Genomic DNA, 24,486 nt, shown 5'->3' with positions numbered 1-24,486 from the left:
CGGCTCACTCCTGGATTGCATCCTACCTGACCGGTCGCTCCTACCAAGTGGCGTGGCGAGAAGCTGTCTCCGCACCACGTGCTCTCACCACTGGTGTCCCCCAGGGCTCAGTTCTAGGCCCTCTCCTATTCTCCCTATACACCAAGTCACTTGGCTCTGTCATATCCTCACATGGCCTCTCCTATCATTGCTACGCTGACGATACACAACTAATCTTCTCCTTTCACCCTTCTGATAACCAGGTGGCGAATCGCATCTCTGCATGTCTGGCAGACATATCAGTATGGATGACGGATCACCACCTCAAGCTGAACCCTGGCAAGACGGAGCTGCTCTTCCTCCCGGGGAAGGACTGCCCGTTCCATGATCTCGCCATCACGGTTGACAACTCCGTTGTGTCCTCCTCCCAGAGTGCGAAGAGCCTTGGCGTGACCCTGGACAACACCCTGTCGTTCTCCGCTAACATCAAGGCGGTGACCCGATCCTGCAGGTTCATGCTCTACAACATTCGGAGAGTACGACCCTGCCTTACACAGGAAGCGGCACAGGTCCTAATCCAGGCACTTGTCATCTCCCGTCTGGATTACTGCAACTCGCTGTTGGCTGGGCTCCCTGCCTGTGCCATTAAACCCCTACAACTCATCCAGAATGCCGCAGCCCGTCTGGTGTTCAACCTTCCCAAGTTCTCTCACGTCACCCCCCTCCTCCGCACACTCCACTGGCTTCCAGTTGAAGCTCGCATCCGTTACAAGACCATGGTGCTTGCCTATGGAGCAGTGAGGGGAACGGCACCTCCGTACCTTCAGGCTCTGATCAGTCCCTACACCCAATCGAGGGCATTGCGTTCATCCACCTCTGGCCTGCTGGCTCCCCTTCCTCTGCGGAAGCATAGCTCCCGCTCAGCCCAGTCAAAACTGTTCGCTGCTCTGGCACCCCAATGGTGGAACAAGCTCCCTCACGACGCCAGGACAGCGGAGTCACTCACCACCTTCCGGAGACATTTGAAACCCCACCTCTTTAAGGAATACCTGGGATAGGATAAAGTAATCCTTCTACCCCCCCCCCCCCCCCAAAAAAAAAAAAAAAAATAAAAATAAAAATAAAAATAAATTGTAAAGTGGTTATCCCACTGGCTATAGGGTGAATGCACCAATTTGTAAGTCGCTCTGGATAAGAGCGTCTGCTAAATGACGTAAATGTGCCCTTGAGCAAGGCACTTAACCCTAATTGCTCCTGTAAGTCGCTCTGGATAAGAGCGTCTGCTAAATGACTAAAATGTAAATGTAATTACGATTGCACTGAATGAGCTGTATAAGGCCATAAGTAAACAGGAAAACGCTCATCCAGAGGCAGCGCTCCTAGTGGCCGGGGACTTTAATGCAGGGAAACTTAAATCCGTTCTACCTAATTTCTACCAGCATGTTAAATGTGCAACCAGAGGAAAAAAAACTCTAGACCACCTTTACTCCACACACAGAGATGCATACAAAGCTCTCCCTCGCCCTCCATTTGGCAAATCTGACCATAACTCTATCCTCCTGATTCCTGCTTATAAGCAAAAACTAAAGCAGGAAGCACCAGTGACTCGGATAATAAAAAAGTGGTCAGATGACGCAGATGCTAAGCTACAGGACTGTTTTGCTAGCACAAACTGGAACATGTTCCGGGATTCTTCAGATAGCATTGAGGAGTACACCACATCAGTCACTGGCTTCATCAATAAGTGCATCGATGACGTCGTCCCACAGTGACCGTACGTACATACCCCAACCAGAAGCCATGGATTACAGGAAACATCCGCACTGAGCTAAAGGGTAGAGCTGCCGCTTTCAAGGAGCGGGACTCTAACCCAGACGCTTATAAGAAATCCCGCTATGCCCTCCGACAAACCATCAAACAGGCAAAGAGTCAATACAGGACTAAGATTGAATCATACTACAACGGCTCTGACGCTTGTCGGATGTGGCAGGGCTTGAAAAATATTACAGACTACAAAGGGAAGCACAGCCGCGAGCTGCCCAGTGACACAAGACTTCCAGACGAGCTAAATCACTTCTATGCTCGCTTCAAGGCAAGCAACCCTGAAGCATGCATAAGAGCACCAGCTGTTCCAGATGACTATGTGATCACACTCTCCGTAGCCAATGTGAGTAAGGCTTTTAAGCAGGTCAACATTCACAAGGCCGCAGGGCCAGACAGATTACCAGGGCGTGTACTCCGAGCATGTGCTGACCAACTGGCAAGTGTCTTCACTGACATTTTCAACATGTCCCTGACTGAGTCTGTAATACCAACATGTTTCAAGCAGACCACCATAGTCCCCGTACCCAAGGACACTAAGATAACCTGCCTAAATGAAAGTATGAAAAATGTATGCACTCACTAACTGTAAGTCGCTCTGGATAAGAGTGTCAGCTAAATGACTCAAATGTAAAATTTACAAATTTAAATTGACTACCGACCTGTAGCACTGATGTCTGTAGCCATGAAGTGCTTTGAAAGGCTGGTCATGGCTCACATCAACACCATTATCCCAGAAACCCTAGACCCACTCCAATTTGCATACCGCCCCAACAGATCCACAGATGATGCAATCTCTATTGCACTCCACACTGCCCTTTCCCACCTTGACAAGAGGAACACCTACGTGAGAATGCTATTCATTGACTACAGCTCAGCATTCAACACCATAGTGCCCTCAAAGCTCATCACTAAGCTAAGGATCCTGGGACTAAACACCTCCCTCTGCAACTGGATCCTGGACTTCCTGACGGGCCGCCCCCAGGTGGTAAGGGTAGGTAACAACACATCTGCCACACTGATCCTCAACACGGGGGCCCCTCAGGGGTGCATGCTCAGTCCCCTCCTGAACTCCCTGTTCACCCATGACTGCATGGTCAGGCACGACTCCAACACCATCATTAAGTTTGCCGACAACAGTGGTAGGCCTGATCACCGACAACGATGAGACAGCCTATAGGGAGGAGGTCAGAGACCTGGCCGTGTGGTGCCAGGATAACAACCTCTCCCTCAACGTGACCAAGACAAAGGAGATGATTGTGGACTACAGGAAAAAAAAAGAGGAATGAGCATGCCCCCATTCTCATCGACGGGGCTGTAGTGGAACAGGTTGAGAGCTTCAAGTTCCTTGGTGTCCACATCACCAACAAACTCATGGTCCAAACACACCAAGACAGTCGTTAAGAGGGCACGACAAAGCCTATTCCCCCTCAGGAGACTGAAAAGATTTGGCATGGGTCCTCAGATCCTCAACAAATTCTACAGCTGCACCATCGAGAGCATCCTGACTTTTTGCATCACCGTCTAGGTCCATAAGACTCAACAGCTTCTACCCCCAAGCCATAAGAATCCTGAACAGCTAATCATGGCTACCCGGACTATTTGCACTTTAACCCCACCCCCACCCCCACCCCCACCCCCACCCCATCCTTTTACGCTGCTGCTACTCTGTTAATTATTTATGCATAGTCACTTTAACTCTACCCACATGTACATATTACCTCAACTACCTCAACTAGCCGGTGCCCCCGCACATTGACTCTGCACCGGTACCCCCCTGTATATATAGCCTCCCTACTGTTATTTTATTTTATTTCTGCTCTTTTGTTCTCAACACTTTTTTGTTGTTGTTTTATTTTACTTTTTTATAAAAAAATTAATGCATTGTTGGTTAAGGGCTGTAAGTAAGCATTTCACTGTAATGTCTACACCTGTTGTATTCGGCGCATGTGGCCAATAACATTTGATTTGATTTGATTAAATACAGCATACAAATCACCATGATACCAGATCCCTTTACAGACAAATCACTTACTGTAATGTTGTATCTAATTAGGAGATATAGTATACTGTATAACGGTGTGATAAAGTGTGCAGCATTCAGTTAGTGTCACGCCCTGGCTCTGGGGACTCTTAAATGTTGAGCCAGGGTGTGGATTTTCATTGTTTAGTTTTCTATGTTTTTGTTCTAGATCGTGTTGATCTATGTTGGCCAGGGTGGTTCCCAATCAGAGACAGCTGTAGCTCGTTGTCTCTGATTGGGGACCATACTTAGGCAGCCTGTTGGCACCAGTTAGTTTGTGGGATCTTGATCCGTAAAGGTTTGGTGTGTGTAACCTCAGGACTTCACGTATCGTTTCGTTTTGTTGTTTTGTTTGTGTGTGAAGTACTAATTAAAGATGTACGCTTATCACGCTGCGCCTTGGTTCCACGAGTCATCAGTCAACGTTCGTGACAGAAGATCCCACCTAAAGAGGACCAAGCAGCGTGTCCAGGAACAGACAGCCTGGACTTGGGAGGAGATCCTGGACGGGAAGGGATCCTGGACTTGGGAAGAGATTCAGGCCGGAATGGATCGCCGTCCTTGGGAGGAGACTGTGGAGGCGCGCTACAGAGAGGAGCAGCGGCCGAGGAGGAAGCCCGATAGACAGCCCCAAGAACATTTTTGGGGGGGGGGCTAAAAGGGTGGTTGGCGGAGCCTAGAGTTAGAGCAGAGCCAACTCCCCGTACTCAGGCTAGGAAGCGTGAGTCTGGGCAGGCTCCGTGTTATGCGGTGCTAGCACCACGCACGTGTCGTGCTAAGATGGGCATGCAGCCAGGACGGGGTGTGCCGGCTCAACGCTCGTGGCCTCCAGTACGCCTCCTCGGTCCCGTATATCCTGCGCCAGTGCCACGTGCTGTAGCGCCAGTACGAGTGCACAGCCCTGTACGTCCTGTGCTGATGCCTCACACATATTGTGTGGAAATAGGCATTCAGCCAGGACGGGTTGTGTCAGCTCTCCGCTCCAGACCTCCAGTCCGCCTCCACAGTCCGGCCCGGCCCGTTCCGGCTCCCCGCACCAAGCCAGTGGTGCGTGTTCCCAGTCCAGCCCGGCCTGTTCCTTCTCCCCGCACCAAGCCAGTGGTGTGTGTTCACAGTCCGGTCCGGCCCGTTCCTGCTCCCTCACCAAGCCAGTGGTGCGCGTCGTCAGCCCGGTCCGGCCCGTTCCTGCTCCCCGCGCCAAGCCAGTGGTGCGTGTGTCCAGCCTGGTCCGGCACCGGTCAGCTGCTCCACTCCGGAGTCAGAGCAATCCGCTCCACCGGTGTCCAGTCCAGCTCCGGCCAGCGGCTCCAGTCCGGAGCCGGTAAGGTTTGGTCCACCGTCGTCGGGTCCAGCTCCAGTCAGCGGGGCCAGACCAGACCAGGGGCGCAACGGGGAGGTGGAGAAAAGGTGGTGGTCACGCCCGGAGCCGGATCCGCCTCCGAGGCGGAATGCCCACCCGGCCCCTACCCTCTTGTGTTTGTGTGGCGCGGTCGCAGTCCGCGCCTTTGGGGGGGGGGGGGTACTGTCACGCCCTGGCTCTGGGGACTCTTAAATGTTGAGCCAGGGTGTGGATTTTCATTGTTTAGTTTTCTATGTTTTTGTTCTAGATCGTGTTGATCTATGTTGGCCAGGGTGGTTCCCAATCAGAGACAGCTGTAGCTCGTTGTCTCTGATTAGGGACCATACTTAGGCAGCCTGTTGGCACCAGTTAGTTTGTGGGATCTTGATCCGTAAAGGTTTGGTGTGTGTAACCTCAGGACTTCACGTATCGTTTCGTTTTGTTGTTTTGTTCGTGTGTTAAGTACTAATTAAAGATGTACGCTTATCACGCTGCGCCTTGGTTCAACGAGTCATCAGTCAACGTTCGTGACAGTTAGAGTGTTTTCCGTGGCTGACCTTGGCATGTGTTGGTCTCTGGGGAGATGGTGAAGCCGGAGGGACAGGCACAGGAGAAGCCACCCATCACATTGTTGCAGGAATGAGAGCAAGGCGACTCGGCAGCACATTCATCCTCATCTAAGCATTCAGATACAGTTTATAAAGATCATATACATTAATGAGTTAATTGAGTTGTAAAATAGAAAATAATATTGGTCGATCTAACAAAGAAATTGAAGGAGGAAAAAGTATACAAAACGTACCAGTACAGTAAGAGGCTGTATCCAGGACAAAACCTTTCAGGACAAAACCTTTCGGGCACGTTTCTCCATCCCCATCTAAAGACAGGAGCACATTCAATCCATGAGCAGATGATGCTACTGTATCACAACTTTAAACAATGAAAATGACATCTTACAAATGAATGTGTTTGCTACAGTACATCAGTTAAAAGTCATGTGTCTGACTGACTGTCTGTTAGTCTGTATTGTGTAAGTCTGACTTGTGGTAATCTGTCTTGTATTTTCACTGACCTGGTAGGAGTAGGGAGGCTGTGATCTGGAAGTCCAGACTGAGAGTGAACATGCTGTAGACGCCACTCATATGGGACACCTTGAGGAGCTGCAGCAGTGGCCCCTGGCGCTCCTCTCGGCCCTCGTAGGTGATGGAGTGGTTACAGCGCAGCACCATGGGACCGCCTGCTCTCTGGTGGGCCTGGGACGACCACGAGTACAGCTGCCCTGGTCCCGTTTGCACGTACGACTCATCAAACTCCTGCAGGACACAAAGCAATCATATTAGATATTTAATTAAGAGATTCAATTAAGACTTTCATGGTTAGTAATGTTCAGGGACTTCAGCTGCCCTTAGAATGACAGTGTTAGTCATTACACACCTGCAGATTGAGATGGGATGTTGATAATGTCGGAGGAACAAAGCCATTGATAACAATATCTATTAGGAGAGTCCCCTCTGAGTCCAGACCTCTAGCTACATGCGTCAACCGAAGGATCTCCCCTGATTACAAACACAAACACAACATTCAAATACAGCTGGGATACATGATAAAACAGTCACTTGGGAGAGTTGTCTGTCATTGAAACCAGATCCTGGTCACTGTTGCCTAGGGTCTGGTTTCCGAGATTACTCTGAAGAACTGCAGTCATGGAGAACTATGCCCTCTGCTGGTTATTTTACAATGTACAGATTTAAAGGGACAATTCCGCTTCCTAGAGACAAACACTGTTGTAGGACTACATTTACAGTAGAGTAAACCTTAGTTCAGGTTATTTTACAGGATGTTATTGTATCTGTTCTTCAATGCTGACCTGTGTCAAACTCCAGCTGGGACTCCTGTCTGAACAGGCCCTGGGTCAGTGAGTAGCCGTTCCTGGCCGCTCCAGTCTGCAGCACTGTGGTCCAGTAGATGGGAGCAAACACAGACACCAACACCCGTAGCAATGGACCTGCAAAACATCAGTAGTAAGACCACACCATCTATGGAAATACCTCTGAGCAAAGTATGATAGGTCAGGATACAGCAACGATCAGTGGCTGAGTGATCTATGGAAAATAATACACCAAGTGCTTGATTATGGAAAATAACTTTACACCAAGTGCTTGATTACTGCATTTAGATGTGCTCCTGAGAGGATCCTACTGGTTACTGTAAGACATCTCTCCCACTCCCATACTCACCCACACTAGGGGGGATGTTGCCCAGGTGGGCCTGCAGGGTGCTGGTGCCCTCTTCTGTGTTCTCTGTGATGTTAGCCTCCAGGAACGACACCCCAAACTCCCTATCATTCACCATCCCTATCAGACTCCCCCTGGCCTTACGAGGGGCCTCCCCTTCAGTCAACAAACATAGAGAAAAAGAGAGAGAGAGCGAGGAATAAGTATTACGTTACACATTATTTAAGAGTAGCTGTAGTACTACACTTTCTATGTACACACATCATTCCATTGTTAAATTCAGCTGCATCCGTTTGGAGTGACAAGAGAACAGTTCAATCAGCCGTACCTGGACAGAGTCCAGTCTGACATCTCCTGGAGTCCATACTGGGATCGTCACATGATCGCCCCCCATTGACCGGCTCTGGATTGTTGCATAACCTGATTCGCTCCTGAACCCCTCGACCACAGGTGGTGCTGCATGGGCCCCACTCCTCCCAGTTAGAGTACCCTCCCTTAACTGTGGCAAGAGAGGGAGAGAGAGAGAGCAACCATTTAGATAATTAAATAAACAATCCATAATTACTATTGTGTGTTTTCTTATTAATTTGATCTAATGGATCTAGAGGATCTCATTTTAAGAATATTAGATGGATGTTGTGTGACTGTGTTCATGCTTTACATCACTCACTCTGTACTTTGAGAGAGATGGTCCTCTCAGCGACTCCAGCCTCACTCTCAGCGACACACTGGTACTCCCCTGCATCTTCTCTCTGACACAAATGGGGACAGATAGACATGTTAGGGCATAAACACTTTTAACACAAGCACATTATCATTGTTCGTCTGAAATATGAGGATTGATATGCTGTTTGGGACCCTCATCCTTTCACTCTTCCAAATAGCATCATGTCATTTAGTGACATTTCTCCAGTGGTAAACATATTTGCCTTACATTCCACAGAGTGCTTTTGTCATTTTTCTGTTTAAGAGGGCCAGTGCATATTTCAGATATTTAATGAAACTTTCATCCCTCATTGAGGCATTTAAAAACTGACATTTTCTAAAAGGGAATTCAAGGTTTTTCCATTAGCTTGTTTGAAATAAGTGTCATTATGACACCAGAGAGAGAGGAAGTATCACATTAGAACACTCTGTAAGAAGGGGAACCATTTGTCTTTGAGAAAGTTTTAGCTGCAGGGCGTACAATTACAGCATCAATTATGGAGTTAACAAAGTTAACAAAATTATAGACACAGAACATAACAGTGAGAGAGCCTGGGAACATCCATCTCTGATCTCCCTCTCCCTCCCTAGCTAATACTGTTAGGTTTTTCAACTGAACTCACTCCAATCTTAGGCCAGACTGGCACACTGCAGTTAGGTCAAACAATGTACCATGACTCAGGACTGCAGATGGAGTGCAGATTGACTGCAGTCAGTGGTCCATCCTCTCGCTCTCATTTCTTGTGTAAGCCTACTCTCTTTTTGTTTTTCTAGCCATTTTTTACTCTCAATATATGAACTCTCAAATTAAACTAACACTGGATAAATAGATTTCTGAACGAGACTGATAAGAGAGGTGGGACAGGTGCAGGGCTGTGTTTACCGTGATGCTGTAGATGGCCAAGGAGCCATTATGGAGGGGTTGCAGGCGAAGGGAGCGGAGAAGGGGTCTGCCATCATGGAGCCAGCGGAGGACTGGACTGGGATCTCCATGGACAGGACAGTCCAGCATGGCAGTGGCATCCTGGGCCACAGTCTGAGAGGTGTGGGCCTCTCCCTTCAACACCGGTGGTTCTAAGGAGACATGACCATAACACATCCATTACGTACAATGTACTCCTACCAAAGAATATAAAACAATACTAATACAAATAGAAACAGTCTTAAGGTCATGAGGTGTTGAAAGTGCTCACCTCTGATGCGGACAAATGAGAGTGCTCTGATGGTGCCCACACTGTTCTCTGCTAGGCACACATAGGTTCCTGCATCCCTCATGGTCACATTCTCTATTACCAAGGAGCTTCTGCCTGCCTCATCCACACTGGAACCTGAGAGAGAGAGACATGTTTGGAGTAATCAAGATGATTATTACCATTACTATATACAGTACCTATGACTACATAATATCAATCATAACAGAACATGGGGCCAGTGGAGGGCAGTGTTGTACCTGGATAGGGGCTGTTGTTAGCGGTCCAGGAGATGACAGGGTTAGGGGTGCCCTGGGCGTGGCAAGACAAGCTGAGACTTTGACCTTTGTTCATGGTCACGTCAGCAGGTAACTCCTTGAAGGCGGGTCTCATGTTGACAGACAGGCGGGTATCCTGTCTCACAGAGCCTGCTGTGTTGGTGGCCACACAGGTGAACACACCACCATCATCTGGCTACAAGGGCGAAAACGTTGATCAGATCCTTCATCTAAATCACCTTGATTATAATGCAATTTAAAATAGAAATGTATCTCTGACCTCTGTCCTCTCAATGATCAGCTCTCCTGATCGCAGCACGGTGAATTTGCCAGGGAGGCTGGGAACAATGTTACCATCCTTCTTCCATGACACCCTGGGCTCTGGCATACCCTGAGCCGCACAGGGCAACATGGCCTGGAAGCCCTGGATGACGGACAGCTCCGGCTGACCAACAGGAATCATTGGCGGGACTAGAAGAAAGACAGAGTCAGTTAATTACTGGCAGATCAGTAGCTCTGTTCCATGAGACACTGTTATTCCTAATGTCAGGTTAAATCAAGGTTAAACCTAAGCATCATATTGACCTCATATCACACTCACTCATTATGACAAGCCTCATGTCATGGCTGGCCCTGCCAGCAAGGTTTTTGGCTGAGCACGTGTACAGGCCAGCATCACTGCGTTGTGTGGCCGCGATCCTCAGGGTGCCGTTGGCAAAGAGCTGTATGTGTGCTCCCTCTGTGATGGGCCTGCGCTCCCTGTGCCAGGACACCTCCGGCTGGGGCTGTCCATCTGCCACACACTCCAGGCTCACTGGCTGTCCCAGGACTGCTGTGTACTCCACACGAGGAACTCTCAGCACTGGGGGAACTGGATCAACACCAAGACACATAGTACCTTTCACTATTGAGGCCCACACATTCAACTAAGTATCAACAAGTGCCTCCACGCTGTTTCAACAACATGTCTATGCTCTGTAGAAATATAGTGTGTTACCTTGCAATACTAGCAGTGTCCTTCCCATTGCTGTGCCAGCTTCATTCTGTGCCAGACACTGGTAGGTGCCTGCATCACCCAGAGTGACCCGAGAGAACTTCAGAGCTCCGTTTGAGAGGAGAGACAGTCTGTGACCTGTAGAGCCATAGAAGGAAGACATTGCTATTGAGAAACAGCAGACTATAACTGACTACTGTGTTATATAATGGCTTGATTTCTGATCAAGTGTCCAAAGAGGGCATTCTCACCAGCTGATATGGGAACACCCTCTCGTTGCCAGGTGATGGAGGGTCGAGGGAAACCCTGCACCTCGCAAGGCAGAACCGTCCCATGATGCAACACTACTTGTACTTCCTCTGTCATGGGCCTGATCTCAGGGGGCTCTGAGCGGGAGAGGGCAAATCCATTAACATGGTTTATCACATACAGATTGTTAAATGGTAGAATTAAGACATTAGAGAGTTCCAAAGCAAAAACATGAACCATTACTGTATAACCTCAACAACAATCCACCTGAGGACCCACCTTGCACTGTGAGAGTGATGTGTTTGTGGGACACTCCTGCAGGGTTCCGGGCAGAGCAAGTGTACCTCCCTGCATGACTGGGGGTAGCAGCTGTGATCTCCAGAACTCCTGGATCCAAACAGTACAGTAACACAACAATGAACACCAAAGAACTAACATGACAGGATCACTGACGGCAATTCAAGACTGGTCATTCAACTGAAACTTCTCTGTGTCACGGAGGCTCTCCGCACTGCTAAAGCTAATTCTCTCTCCTCTGCTCATATCCTTCTAGACCTATCCGCTGCCTTTGATACTGTGAACCATCAGATCCTCCTCTCCACCCTCTCCGAGTTGGGCATCTCTGGCGCTGCTCACTCTTGGATTGCGTCCTACCTGACAGGTCGCTCCTACCAGGAGGCGTGGCGAGAATCTGTCTCCGCACCACGTGCTCTCACCACTGGTGTCCCCCAGGGCTCAGTTCTAGGCCCTCTCCTATTCTCTCTATACACCAAGTCACTTGGCTCTGTCATATCCTCACATGGTCTCTCCTATCATTGCTACGCAGACGACACATAATTCATTTTCTCCTTTCCCCCTTCTGATAACCAGGTGGCGAATCGCATCTCTGCATGTCTGGCAGACATATCAGTGTGGATGTCGGATCACCACCTCAAGCTGAACCTCGGCAAGACGGAGCTGCTCTTCCTCCCGGGGAAGGATTGCCCGCTCCATGATCTCGCCATCACGGTTGACAACTCCATTGTGTCCTCCTCCCAGAGTGCAAAGAACCTTGGCGTGACCCTGGACAACACCCTGTCGTTCTCCGCTAACATCAAAGCGGTGACCCGATCCTGCAGGTTCATGCTCTACAACATTCGCAGAGTACGACCCTACCTTACACAGAAAGCGGCACAGGTCCTAATCCAGGCACTTGTCATCTCCCGTCTGGATTACTGCAGCTCGCTGTTGGCTGGGCTCCCTGCCTTTGCCATTAAACCCCTACAACTTATCCAGAACCCCGCAGCCCATCTGGTGTTCGACCTTCCCAAGTTCTCTCATATCACCCCACTCCTCTGCACACTCCACTGGCTTCCAGTTGAGGCTCGCATCTACTACAAGACCATGGTGCTTGCCTACAGAGCTGTGAGGGGAACGGCACCTCCTTACCTTCAGGCTCTGATCAGACCCTACACCCAAACGAGGGCACTACGTTCATCCACCTCTGGCCTGCTAGCTCCCGTACCTCTACGGAAGCACAGTTCCCGCTCAGCCCAGTCAAAGCTATTTGCTGCTCTGGCACCCCAATGGTGGAACAAGCTCCCCCACGACGCCAGGACAGCGGAGTCACTGACCACCTTCCGGAGACACTTGAAACCCTACCTCTTTAAGGAATACCTGGAATAGTATAAAGTAATCCTTCTACCCACCCCATAAAACAAAAGAAAAAAAAAGGGTTGTCCCACTGGCTATCATAAGTTGAATGCACCAATTTGTAAGTTGCTCTGGATAAGAGTGTCTGCTAAATGATGTAAATGTAAATGTAAATGTAATGTTACCCTCTGAGCAGCAAGTGTACCTACCTGTGGGCAGAACCCGGTAACTCCCTCCCCGGGAGCCCAGCTTGGCTCCACTCTTGGTCCAGCTGACAGTGGGCTCTGGGATGCCCTGGGCATGGCATGGCAGCACCACAGGGGCCATTTTGATAGCAGTGACTGTTGTGATGTCATCTTCAATGGTTGGTGCGACTGAGGGACAGAGAGGAGAAATCTCAGTCCGTTCTGCTGTATGTGAGATGAAATGGCAGTCTACAAACGTCTGAGTAGGACCTCAAAGCAACAATACCTTGTAGGATGATCTCAATGACCCGGCGCTCCTCTCCAACCTCATTGGCTGCTGTGCATTCAAAATATCCCTCATCCTGATTGGATGGAGAGGAAATTATCAGAGATCCAGAGGAGAGTAACCTTAAAAAAAAAAAAAAAGGCAATTTTACAGGCAATACTTCAAAATGAATCCGTTTGGATTTATGTCCATTGTGTTATAATTAACACAGGAGAGGTCATTCTGTTTCATGTACCTGTATGTGCCAGGCTGCTGGTTGGGGTCTAGTGGAGTGCCGTTCCTCTTCCAGGTGACTTTAGGGGCAGGTATACCTGTGGTCTCACAGCTCAGCACGGCTCTCACCCCTGTTGTCACCGTCACATTGAAAGGACCAGGGCTGATCGAGGGACCCACTACAGGGACACAACATGGAGTCATAAGGAATGACATATAGATATGTATGGCATACAAACAAATGTGACTGTAAGGCGCTGACTATAATAGAGTGGCTGAAAATCACTCTGGATAATGTCTGCTAAATGTCCAAAATGTTAATGTAAAAATGTAAATCTACTGTGTTATGATGTGATTCTTTATTTCTTTGAGTTGTATTTACCTAACACGCGTAAGTCCATCCCACTGTGATCTGATCCGGCCTGATTGGACACGGTGCAGTAGTAGCGGCCAGTGTCACTCAGCTGAACAGCCTTTACACGCAGAGAGCCTTCAGACAGTACGGTGTACCTTGGACATACACAATCAATCAGCTAACTGGACTATCTACCCATCTAACGTCATACAGAAGGTGACAAATTCTGCTATATGTATAAAGACAGTATCCCAATAACCTCTATAGCCTAAGTTAAGTGGCTGGAACAAAAAGCAGTAAGCCCTTACTTGTTGTTGTCAGGACCTACAGGAATGCCATCTTTCCTCCACATGACCGTAGGTGAGGTCTCCCCCTCTACTTCACAGGGCAGGAATGCATCCTGACTGATATGTGCAGTGACCACAGAGCTGCTCTCTCTGATGACTGGTGGCACTAAGAAAAAAAAGAAAAAAAAATACACATTAAAATGTATTAAGGTTTACACTGCAGATCTATTATACAGTGAGGGAAAAAAGTATTTGATCCCCTGCTGATTTTGTACGTTTGCCCACTGACAAAGAAATGATCAGTCTATAATTTTAATGGTAGGTTTATTTGAACAGTGAGAGACAGAATAACAACGAAAAAACCCAGAAAAACGCATGTCAAAAATGTTATAAATTGATTTGCATTTTAATGAGGGAAATAAGTATTTGACCCCCTCTCAATCAGAAAGATTTCTGGCTCCCAGGTGTCTTTTATACAGGTAACGAGCTGAGATTAGGAGCACACTCTTAAAGGGAGTGCTCCTAATCTCAGTTTGATACCTATATAAAAGACACCTGTCCACAGAAGCAATCAATCAATCAGATTCCAAACTCTCCACCATGGCCAAGACCAAAGAGCTCTCCAAGGATGTCAGGAACAAGATTGTAGACCTACACAAAGCTGGAATGGGCTACAAGACCATCGCCAAGCAGTTTGGTGAGAAGGTGACAACAGTTGATGCGATTATTCGCAAATGGAAGAAACACAAAAGAACTGTCAATCTCCCTCGGCCTGGGGCTCCATGCAAGATTTCACCTCGTGGAGTTGCAATGATCATGAGAACGGTGAGGAATCAGCCCAGAACTACACGGGAGGATATTGTCAATGATCTCAAGGCAGCTGGGACCATAGTCACCAAGAAAACAATTGGTAACACACTACGCCGTGAAGGACTGAAATCCTGCAGTGCCCGCAAGGTCCCCCTGCTCAAGAAAGCACATATACAGGCCCGTCTGAAGTTTGCCAATGAACATCTGAATGATTCAGAGGAGAACTGGGTGAAAGTGTTGTGGTCAGATGAGACCAAAATCGAGCTCTTTGGCATCAACTCAACTCACCGTGTTTGGAGGAGGAGGAATGCTGCCTATGACCCCAAGAACACCATCCCCACCGTCAAACATGGAGGTGGAAACATTATGCTCTGGGGGTGTTTTTCTGCTAAGGGGACAGGAAAACTTCACCGCATCAAAGGGACGATGGACGGGGCAATGTACAGTCAAATCTTGGGTGAGAACCTCCTTCCCTCAGCCAGGGCATTGAAAATGAGTCGTGGATGGGTATTCTAGCATGACAATGACCCAAAACACACAGCCAAGGCAACAAAGGAGTGGCTCAAGAAGAAGCACATTAAGGTCCTGGAGTGGCCTAGCCAGTCTCCAGACCTTAATCCCATAGAAAATCTGTGGAGGGAGGTGAAGGTTCGAGTTGCCAAACATCAGCCTCGAAACCTTAATTACTTGGAGAAGATCTGCAAAGAGGAGTGGGACAAAATCCCTCCTGAGATGTGTGCAAACCTGGTGGCCAACTACAAGAAACGTCTGACCTCTGTGATTGCCAACAAGGGTTTTGCCACCAAGTACTAAGTCATGTTTTGCAGAGGGGTCAAATACTTATTTCCCTCATTAAAATGCAAATCAATTTATAACATTTTTGACATGCGTTTTTCTGGATTTTGTTGTTGTTATTCTGTCTCTCACTGTTCAAATAAACCTACCATTAAAATTATAGACTGATCATGTCTTTGTCAGTGGGCAAACGTACAAAATCAGCAGGGGATCAAATACTTTTTTCCCTCACTGTATATATCACATATTATCTCATTGTTAACCTTCAGACGTATAAGTTACCAAACCCAGACTCAGGGATAGCTAACCCTGGAGATCCCTTCAAACTCCACCAAGTTAGGTAAATCTGCTTATAGCATTTTTGTGCGTCGTGGAATGTTCTCCAAAAGTCCTTAAAGTTGGTGGAGTTGGTGCCTCTAGGGCAATTCAGGCGGATGTTAGAGGTCCTTTTTACTGAAGAATGTGTTTGTTACATATGATTGTGTTTTGCTTTTCGTGTTTGCTTTTCATGTATTGTGTAATTGATGTGTATATAGATATGTATAATGTAATTCTTGTTTATTGATGTGTTATTTATTGATGTGTTTGACAAGATGTTATTGTTAATAAGAAATTGTTCTTAATTAACTTAGTGGTGTGAATTAAGGTTAAAAATATAGAGTATATATTAATGTATGTATATACACTACATGTCAAAAGTTTTAGAAGACCTACTCATTCAAGAGTTTTTCTTTATTTATACTATTTTCTACATTGTAGAATAATAGTGAAGACATCAAAACTATGAAATAACACATATGGAATCATGTAGTAGCTTTTTTGGTTACTATATGTGCTACTTCATAGTTTTGATGTCTTCACTATTATTCCTCAATGTAGAAAATAGTACAAATGAAGAAAAACCCTTGAATGAGTAGGTGTGTCCAAACTTTTGACTGGTACTGTATATGTATATATATAGTTGAAGTCGGAAGTTTACATACACTAGCCAAATACATTTAAACTCAGTTTTTCACAATTCCTGACATTTAATCCTAGTGAACATTCCCTGTCATAGGTCATTTAGAATCACCACTTTATTTTAAGAATGACAAATGTCAGAATAATAGTAGAGAGAATGATTTATTTAAGCTTTTATCTCTTTCATAACATTCCCAGTGGGTCAGAAGTTTGCATACACTCAATTAGTATTTGGTAGCATTGCCTTTAAATTGCTTAACCTGGGTCAAACATTTCGGGTAGCCTTCCACAAGCTTCTTATAATAAGTTGGGTGAATTTTGGCCCATTCCTCCCGACAGAGCTGGTGTAACTGAGTCAGGTTTGTAGGCCTCCTTGCTTGCACATGCTTCTTCAGTTCTGCCCACAAATGTTCTATAGGTTTGAGGTCAGGGCTTTGTGATGGCCACTCCAATACCTTGACTTTGTTGTCCTTAAGCCATTTTGCCACAACTTTGGAAGTATGCTTGGGGTCATTGTCCATTTGGAAGACCAATTTGCGACCAAGCTTTAACTTCCTGACTGATGTCTTGAGATGTTGCTTCAATATTTCCACATAATTTTCCTTCCTCATGATGCCATCTATTTTGTGAAGTGCACCAGGCACTCCTGCAACAAAGCACCCCCACAGCATGATGCTGCCACCCCCGTGCTTCACGGTTGGGATGGTGTTCTTCGGCTTGCAAGCAACCCCCTTTTTCCTCCAAACATAACGATGGTCATTATGGCCAAACAGTTATATTTTTGTTTCATCAGACCAGAGGACATTTCTCAAAAAAGTACGATCTTTGTCCCCATGTGCAGTTGCAAACCGTAGTCTGGCTTTTTTATGGCGGTTTTGGAGCAGTGGCTTCTTGCTGAGCAGCTTTTCAGGTTATGTCGATATAGGACTCGTTTTACTGTGGATAAAGATACTTTTGTACCTGTTTCCTCCAGCATCTTCACAAGATCCTTTGCTGTTGTTCTGGGATTGATTTGCACTTTTCGCACCAAAGTACGTTCATCTCTAGGAGACAGAACGCGTCTCCTTCCTGAGTAGTATGACAGCTGCATGGTCTCATGGTGTTTATACTTGCGTACTATTGTTTGTACAGATGAACGTGGTACCTTCAGGCGTTTGGAAATTGCTCCCAAGGATGACCCAGACTTGTGGAGGTCTACAATTCTTTTTCTGAGATCTTGGCTGATTTCTTTTGATTTTCCCATGATGTCAAGCAAAGAGGCACTGAATTTGAAGGTAGGCCTTGAAATACATCCACAGGTACACCTCCAATTGACTCAAATTATGTCAATTAGCCTTTCAGAAGCTTCTAAAGCCTTGACATCAGTCAACTTAGTGTATGTAAACTTCTGATCCACTGGAATTGTGATACAGTGAATGATAAGTGAAATAATCTGTCTGTAAACAACTGTTGGAAAATTACTTGTGTCATGCATGTAGATGTCCTAACCAACTTGCCAAAACTATAGTTTGTTAACAAGAAATGTGTGGAGTGGTTGAAAAATTAGTTCTAATGTCTCCAACCTAGGTGTATGTAAACTTCCGACTTCAACTGTATATACTACATGACAAAAAGTATATGGAAACCTGCTCGTCGAACATCTCATTCCAATTCATCCAAAAGGTGTTCGATGTGGTTGAGGTCAGGGCTCTGTGCAGACCAGCAAAATTCTTCCACACCAATCTCAACAAACCATTTCTGTATGGATCTCACTTTGTGCGCAGGGGCATTGTAAAGGGCCTTCCCCAAACTGTTGCCATTAGTTGGAAGCAAAGAATCATCTAGAATGTAATTGTATGCTGTAGCGTTAAGATTTTCATTCACTGGAACTAAGGAGCCTGAACCATGAAAAACAGCCCCAGACTATTATTCCTCCTCCACCGAACTTTACAGTTGGCACTATGCATTAGGCCAGGTAGCATTCTCCTGGCATCCGCCGAACCAGATTCATCCGTCGGACTGCCAGATGGTGAAGCGTGATTCATCACTCCAGAGAACGTGTTTCCACTCCTCCAGAGTCCAATGGCGGCGAGCTTTACACCACTCCAGCCGATGCTTGGCATTGCGCATGGTGATCTTAGGCTTGTGTGCGGCTGCTTGGCCATGGAAACCCATTTCTTGAAGCTCCCGACAAACAGTTATTGTGCTGATGTTACTTCCAGAGGAAGTTTGACAGACGATTTTTACGTGCTACGCACTTCAGCACTCGAAGGTCCCGTTCTGTGCGCTTGTGTGGCCTACCACTTCGCGGCTGAGCCTTTGTTGCTCCTAGATGTTTTCACTTCACAGTAACAGCACTTCCAGTTGACCGGGACAGCTCTAGCAGGGCAGAAATTTGACGAACTGACTTGTTGGAAAGATGATGGTGCCACATTAAAAGTCACTGAGCTCTTCAGTAAGGCCATTCTACTGCCAATGTTTGTCTATGGAGATTGCATGTATATACAGTACCAGTCAAAAGTTTGGACACACCTACTCATTAAAGGGTTTTTCTTTATTTTTACTATTTTCTACATTGTAGAATAATAGTGAAGACATCAAAACTATGAAATAACACATATGGAATCATGTATTAACCAAGAAAGTGTTAAACAAATACAAATGTATTTTATATTTGAGATTCTTCAAATAGCCACCCTTTGCCTTGATGACAGCTTTGCACACTCTTGGCATTCTCTCAACCAGCTTCCCCTGGAATGCTTTTCCAACAGTCTTGGAGGAGTTCCCACCCATGCTGAGCACTTGTTGGCTGCTTTTCCTTCACTCTGCGGTCCGACTCATCCCAAACCATCTCAAATGGGTTGAGGTCGGGGGATTGTGGAGGCCAAGTCATCTGATGCAGCACTCCATCACTCTCCTTCTTGGTCAAATAGCCCTTACACAGCCTGGAGGTGTGTTGGGTCATTGTCCTGTTGAAAAACAAATGATAGTCCCACGAAGCCCAAACCAGAATGCTGTGTTAGCCATGCTGGTTAAGTGTGCCTTGAATTCTAAATAAATCACAGACAGTGTCACCAGCAAAGCACCCCCACACCATAACACCTCCTCCTCCATGCTTTACGGTGGGAACCACACATGCTGAGATCATCAGTTCACCCACACCGCGTCTCACAAAGACACGCGGTTGGAACCAAAAACCTCCAATTTCGACTCCAGACCAAAGGACAAATTTCCACTGGTCTAATGTCCATTGCTCATGTTTCTTGGCCCAAGCAGATCTCTTCTTCTTATTGGTGTCCTTTAGTAGTGGTTTCTTTGCAGCAATTCGACCATGAAGGCCTGATTCACACAGTCCCCTCTGAACAGTTGATGTTGAGATGTGTCTGTTACTTGAACTGTGTGAAGCATTTCTTTTGGCTGCAATTTCTGAGGCTGATAACTCTAATGAACTTATCCTCTGCAGCAGAGGTAACTCTGGGTCTTCCATTCCTGCGGCGGTCCTCATGAGAGTCAATTCTTTAAATGTTCCGTATTGACTGACCTTAATGACTTAAAGAAATGATGGACTGTCGTTTCTCTTTGCTTATTTGAGCTGTTCTTGCCTTAATATGGACTTGGTATTTTACCAAATAGGGCTATCTTCTGTATACCCCCACTACCTTGCCACAACACAACTGATTGGCTCAAACGCATTAAGAAAGAAATAAATTCCACAAATTAACTTTTAAGAAGGCACACCTGTTAATTGAAATGCATTCCAGGTGACTACCTCATGAAGCTGGTTGAGAGAATGCCAAGAGTGTGCAACGCTATCATCAAGGCAAAGGGTGGCTATTTGAAGAATCTCAAATATAAAATATATTTTTATTTGTTTAACACTTTTTTGGTTATTAGATGATTCCATATGTGTTATTTCATAGTTTTGATGTCTTCACTATTATTCTACAATGTAAAAAAAAGTATAGAATAAAGAAAAACCCTTGAAAAACCCTTGAATGAGTAGTTGTGTCCAAACTTTTGACTGGTAGTGTATATCTATATATATTATACTGAACAAAAATATAAACGCAACATGTAAAGTGTCAGTCCCATGTTTCATGAGCTGAAATAAAAGATCCCAGAAATTTTCCATAGGCACAAAAAGCTTATTTATCTCAAATGTTGTGCACAAATGTGTTTACATCCCTGTTAGTGAGCATTTCTCCTTTGCCAAGATAATCCATCCACCTGGCAGGTGTGGCATACCTAAGAAGCTGATTAAACAGCATGATCATTACACAGGGGCACCTTGTGCTGGGGACAATAAAAGGCCACTCTAAAATGTGCACTTTTGTCACAAAAGACAATGCCACAGATGTCTCAAGGTTTGAGGGAGCGTGCAATTGGCATGCTGACTGCAGTAATGTCCACCAGAGCTGTTGCCAGATAATTGAATGTTCATTTCTCTAACATAAGCCACCTCCAACGTCGTTTTAGAGAATTTGGCAGTACGTCCAACCGGCCTCACAACCGCAGACCACGTGTAACCAGCCCTCCACATCCGGCTTCTTCACCTGAGGGACCATCTGCGACCAGCCACACGGACAGCTGATGAAACTGTGGGTTTGCACAACCAAAGAATTTCTGCACAAACTGTCAGAAACCATCTCAGGGAAGCTCATCTGCATGCTCGTCGTCCTCATCAGGGTCTTGACCTGACTGTAGTTTGCCGTCGTAACCGACTTCAGTGGGCAAATGCTCACCTTCGATGGTTAATGGCATGCTGGAGAAGTGTGCTCTTCATGGATTAATCCCGGTTTCAACTGTACTGGGAAGATGGCAGACAGCGTGTATGGCGTCGTGTGGGCGAGCGGTTTGCTGATGTCAACATTGTGAACAGAGTGCCCCATGGTGCCGGTGGGTTTATGGAATGGGCAGGCATAAACTACAAACAAAGAACACAATTGCATTTTATCGATGGCAATTTAAATGCACAGAGGTACCGTGACGAGATCATGAGGCCCATTGTCGTGTCATTCATCTGACACCACCCCCTCATGTTTCAGCAAGATAATGCACAGCCACATGTTGCAAGGATCTGTACACAATTCATGAAAGCTGAAAATGTCCCAGTTCCTCCATAGCCTGCACACTCACCAGACATGTCACCCATTGAGCATGTTTGGGATGCTCTGGATCGACGTGAACGACAGCGTGTTCCAGTTCCCGCCAATATCCAGCTACTTCACACAGCCATTGAATAGGAGTGGGACAACATTCCACAGGCCACAATCAACATCCTGATCAACTCTATGCGATGGAGATATGTCATGCTGCATGAGGCAAATGGTGATCATACCAGATACTAACTGGTTTTCTTAAAGGTATCTGTGACCAGTCATGTGAAATCCATAGATTAGGGCCTAATGAATTTATTTAAATTGACTGGTTTCCTTATGAACTGTAACTCAGTAAAATCCTTAAAATTGTTGCATGTTGCGTTTATATTTTTGTTCAGTGAAAATTAAATGAACTGAATGCATGATCTCAATCCTCTGTCTAACTCATCATGTTATCAACTCACAGAGGATCTCCACAGTGAAGAAGAGGCTGGTGCTTCCGGCCATGTTGGTGACCACACAGCTGTACTGGCCACTGTCCTGAGGCCTGACGTTCTGGATCTCCAGGTACTGACCCCCGGCAAGCCTCTGGATGCGACCCCCCAGCTGGAACCAGGAGAGAACGGGAGAGAGAGGGAGACAGAAAGAGAGACAGAGTCAATAAGATTATACAACACCATATAGTGTGATTCCTGCCACCCTCTGTTTCCATGACATCCTGTCTGACCTGTAGTTTCACGTCGTCCTTGTACCACTCTATGTTAGGTGGAGGGTCACTGTCAGCCTGGCACTCCATAGTCAGGTGTCCTTTGGCTGGGACTGACAACAATCTGACATCATCAGAGCCAAGAAGAGTTGGGGGAACTGGAAGAGGGAGACACAACCGTCGATAATCAGAATCAGGATTCAGTACCTTGTCATCTTTTGGCAGGACCAACAAGTACGGCTAGGATCACCTTGAACACGGACCCAGTGGTTCCTTCCATCCTCGCCCGCTGGGCTGGTAGCCAGACAGGTATAGAGACCTGCATCCTCTACCTAACAACAGAGATATCACTGGTTGTTATCTGGTGTTTCTCATAATAAAGCAATGAGGTCTGAATGTCAACTAAATGCTGTGTCATTAGGTATGTGACTCACCTGCACTTTGTTAATCCTAAGAAAGTGTCCATCCTCCTGCACTATCTCACTATCTCCCCTTAAGGGGCGCCCATCCTTGAGCCAGCTGAGGGTAGGAGGGGGAACGCCCTCGGCAGTACACTCCAGCTCCAGAGCAGTCTTCACAGCTACCATCAACTCTTCTGGAGAACTGGAGATGGAGATCTTTGGAGGCTCTGTATCAGACAAAACGACACCATTGTTAAAACACAAAATAAATACTAACATGACATCCCTTTCCTATTGCTTCAGTTAAACTTTTTATCTCTTTGTAGGTTATGTTTGGGTAAATGGAGAATGTTTGTTCTGTCTTCTCACCCAACACAGTGAGGTTGAAGCTCTTGGTGCTGCTGCCAGCCTGGTTGCTGGCCACACAGCTGTAAAGGCCTCTATCAGAGAGCCCCACATCAGGCAGCTGCAGCCGTGTCTCCTGGCCGTCCAACAGCAGGTTACGGTGCAGGGACAGGGGCTGGCCGTCCTTCAGCCAGGTCAGGGAGGGAGGAGGGACACCCCGCGCCTCACAGGTCAGCGTCACCAAGGACCCCCTCACCACTGTGACTGACTCTACAGGCTCCACAACCGGAGGCACTGACACAGAGACAGATACACAGATATCAGTACACACAGATACAGCTCCTTCAGATCAGTAGTGTATGCATCAAAAGGAGATGGGGAGTTAGTACCTTGAACCTGTACATCAAAGTTGAGCTCGGCGAGGCCAGCGCGACTGCGTGCCACACACGTATAGATCCCAGAGTCTGACAGCTGCACTGGAGAAATCCTACACACACACACACACACAGGGCATATACACTCACTTTTCAAGCTCAAACACACTTTCTAAAACATTATCCTCTTTAGTCCTTCATTAAGGCAGTTTTGTGAGAGAGCAACCAAACTTGACATTTGAGGTGTAGAATCTTACCTGAGTACAGTGTCTGCTGAGAGGAGGCGTGTACGGGGAGACAGGAGGAGGGGGCGTCCATTCCTCAGCCAGCTGATCTGAGGTGGAGGGTTGCCCGCTGCCTGGCACTCCAGTGTCACCATACTGTCCTGGGTGGTCTGCACCTCTCTGGGGGCGCTAGTCTCGCCCGAAATAGAGGGGGGTACTGAGGGGATTACAAAATTATTGTTACCTAGAATCCAGATAGCTTCTGGGAAGATCAGTACCAATTTAGTTAGGACATATTTGGATCAACAGGTAGATAAAAGACAACTGACCCAGTACAAAGAGGGTGTAGATCTTGCTCTCCTGGCCAGCAGGGCTGACAGCCAGACAGGTGTAGGTCCCCGAGTCCTCAGGCCTCAGCCTTAGAAGGGTTAGAGTGCTCCCATTAGGGGCTATGCTGTAACACAGGAGACAAACATATCAGTGAGTACTAAGAGCATAACACTGGTACACAGACCTAGGCTGGAGGCTGTGCTGTAAGCGAGATGGACTCACTCTATTTGTTGGGGGTCTGAATCTTCCAGAGTGGCTCCGTTCTTCAGCCAGCTGAGGTGGGGTGCGGGTGTCCCTGTCACTCTGCACTCCAGAGTCAGCTCATCACCTACTGGGGCACTCAGGTCAGACGACTGGCCAGAGTCCAGGATTGAGGGCGACACTGAAATAAAAGGTCAGCACTATGACTCACAGCACTGACTCATAGTGGAACAAAGGCCATGCAGAGGGTTGTGATTCTCTTACAAAATGTGATTCTCTTGGGTGTAATCTAATTTGCAATGGTGGGAGATTGTGTAGAGGACAGCCTGTAGCCTACCTTGCACTGTGAGAGTGTAATCCTTCTGGGTCTGTCCCTCCCTGTTCTTGGCCACACAGGTATAGGTCCCAGCGTGAGAGAGGGTGAGAGTACCCAGCTCCAACCTGTTGCCTCGTACCGACCACTGCCACTGCAGACTGCTCTCTGGGAAGGAA

At 46.9% G+C, this 24,486-nt stretch overlaps 1 protein-coding gene across 1 annotated transcript in view; it reads right to left on the bottom strand.

Moving 5' to 3' along the window:
• The window catches only part of LOC311144884 (hemicentin-1-like), a gene marked incomplete at both ends in the record, with an annotated part of 82,943 nt that overhangs the window by 4,687 nt on the left and 53,770 nt on the right, over positions 1–24,486 (bottom strand). Inside the window, 31 exons of the mRNA XM_084181052.1 lie at positions 5,720–5,839; positions 5,965–6,039; positions 6,235–6,475; positions 6,597–6,718; positions 7,030–7,167; positions 7,400–7,552; positions 7,725–7,895; positions 8,067–8,148; positions 8,985–9,175; positions 9,295–9,429; positions 9,552–9,765; positions 9,850–10,040; positions 10,171–10,440; positions 10,567–10,701; positions 10,815–10,949; positions 11,092–11,199; positions 12,654–12,818; positions 12,916–13,037; positions 13,151–13,307; positions 13,511–13,638; positions 13,792–13,936; positions 21,878–22,019; positions 22,141–22,277; positions 22,370–22,451; positions 22,554–22,747; positions 22,890–23,159; positions 23,255–23,352; positions 23,497–23,680; positions 23,793–23,917; positions 24,016–24,175; positions 24,332–24,475. Of these exons, the coding sequence (XP_084037178.1) occupies positions 5,720–5,839; positions 5,965–6,039; positions 6,235–6,475; positions 6,597–6,718; positions 7,030–7,167; positions 7,400–7,552; positions 7,725–7,895; positions 8,067–8,148; positions 8,985–9,175; positions 9,295–9,429; positions 9,552–9,765; positions 9,850–10,040; positions 10,171–10,440; positions 10,567–10,701; positions 10,815–10,949; positions 11,092–11,199; positions 12,654–12,818; positions 12,916–13,037; positions 13,151–13,307; positions 13,511–13,638; positions 13,792–13,936; positions 21,878–22,019; positions 22,141–22,277; positions 22,370–22,451; positions 22,554–22,747; positions 22,890–23,159; positions 23,255–23,352; positions 23,497–23,680; positions 23,793–23,917; positions 24,016–24,175; positions 24,332–24,475 (4,734 nt within the window). The remainder of the gene's footprint in view (positions 1–5,719; positions 5,840–5,964; positions 6,040–6,234; positions 6,476–6,596; positions 6,719–7,029; positions 7,168–7,399; positions 7,553–7,724; positions 7,896–8,066; positions 8,149–8,984; positions 9,176–9,294; positions 9,430–9,551; positions 9,766–9,849; positions 10,041–10,170; positions 10,441–10,566; positions 10,702–10,814; positions 10,950–11,091; positions 11,200–12,653; positions 12,819–12,915; positions 13,038–13,150; positions 13,308–13,510; positions 13,639–13,791; positions 13,937–21,877; positions 22,020–22,140; positions 22,278–22,369; positions 22,452–22,553; positions 22,748–22,889; positions 23,160–23,254; positions 23,353–23,496; positions 23,681–23,792; positions 23,918–24,015; positions 24,176–24,331; positions 24,476–24,486) is intronic.

Source organism: Coregonus lavaretus (genome assembly GCF_964263955.1).
Source record: "Coregonus lavaretus genome assembly, chromosome: 17".
In the NCBI taxonomy this organism is placed as follows: Eukaryota; Metazoa; Chordata; class Actinopteri; order Salmoniformes; family Salmonidae; genus Coregonus; species Coregonus lavaretus.
This window is presented reverse-complemented; position numbering and strand designations above follow the sequence as displayed.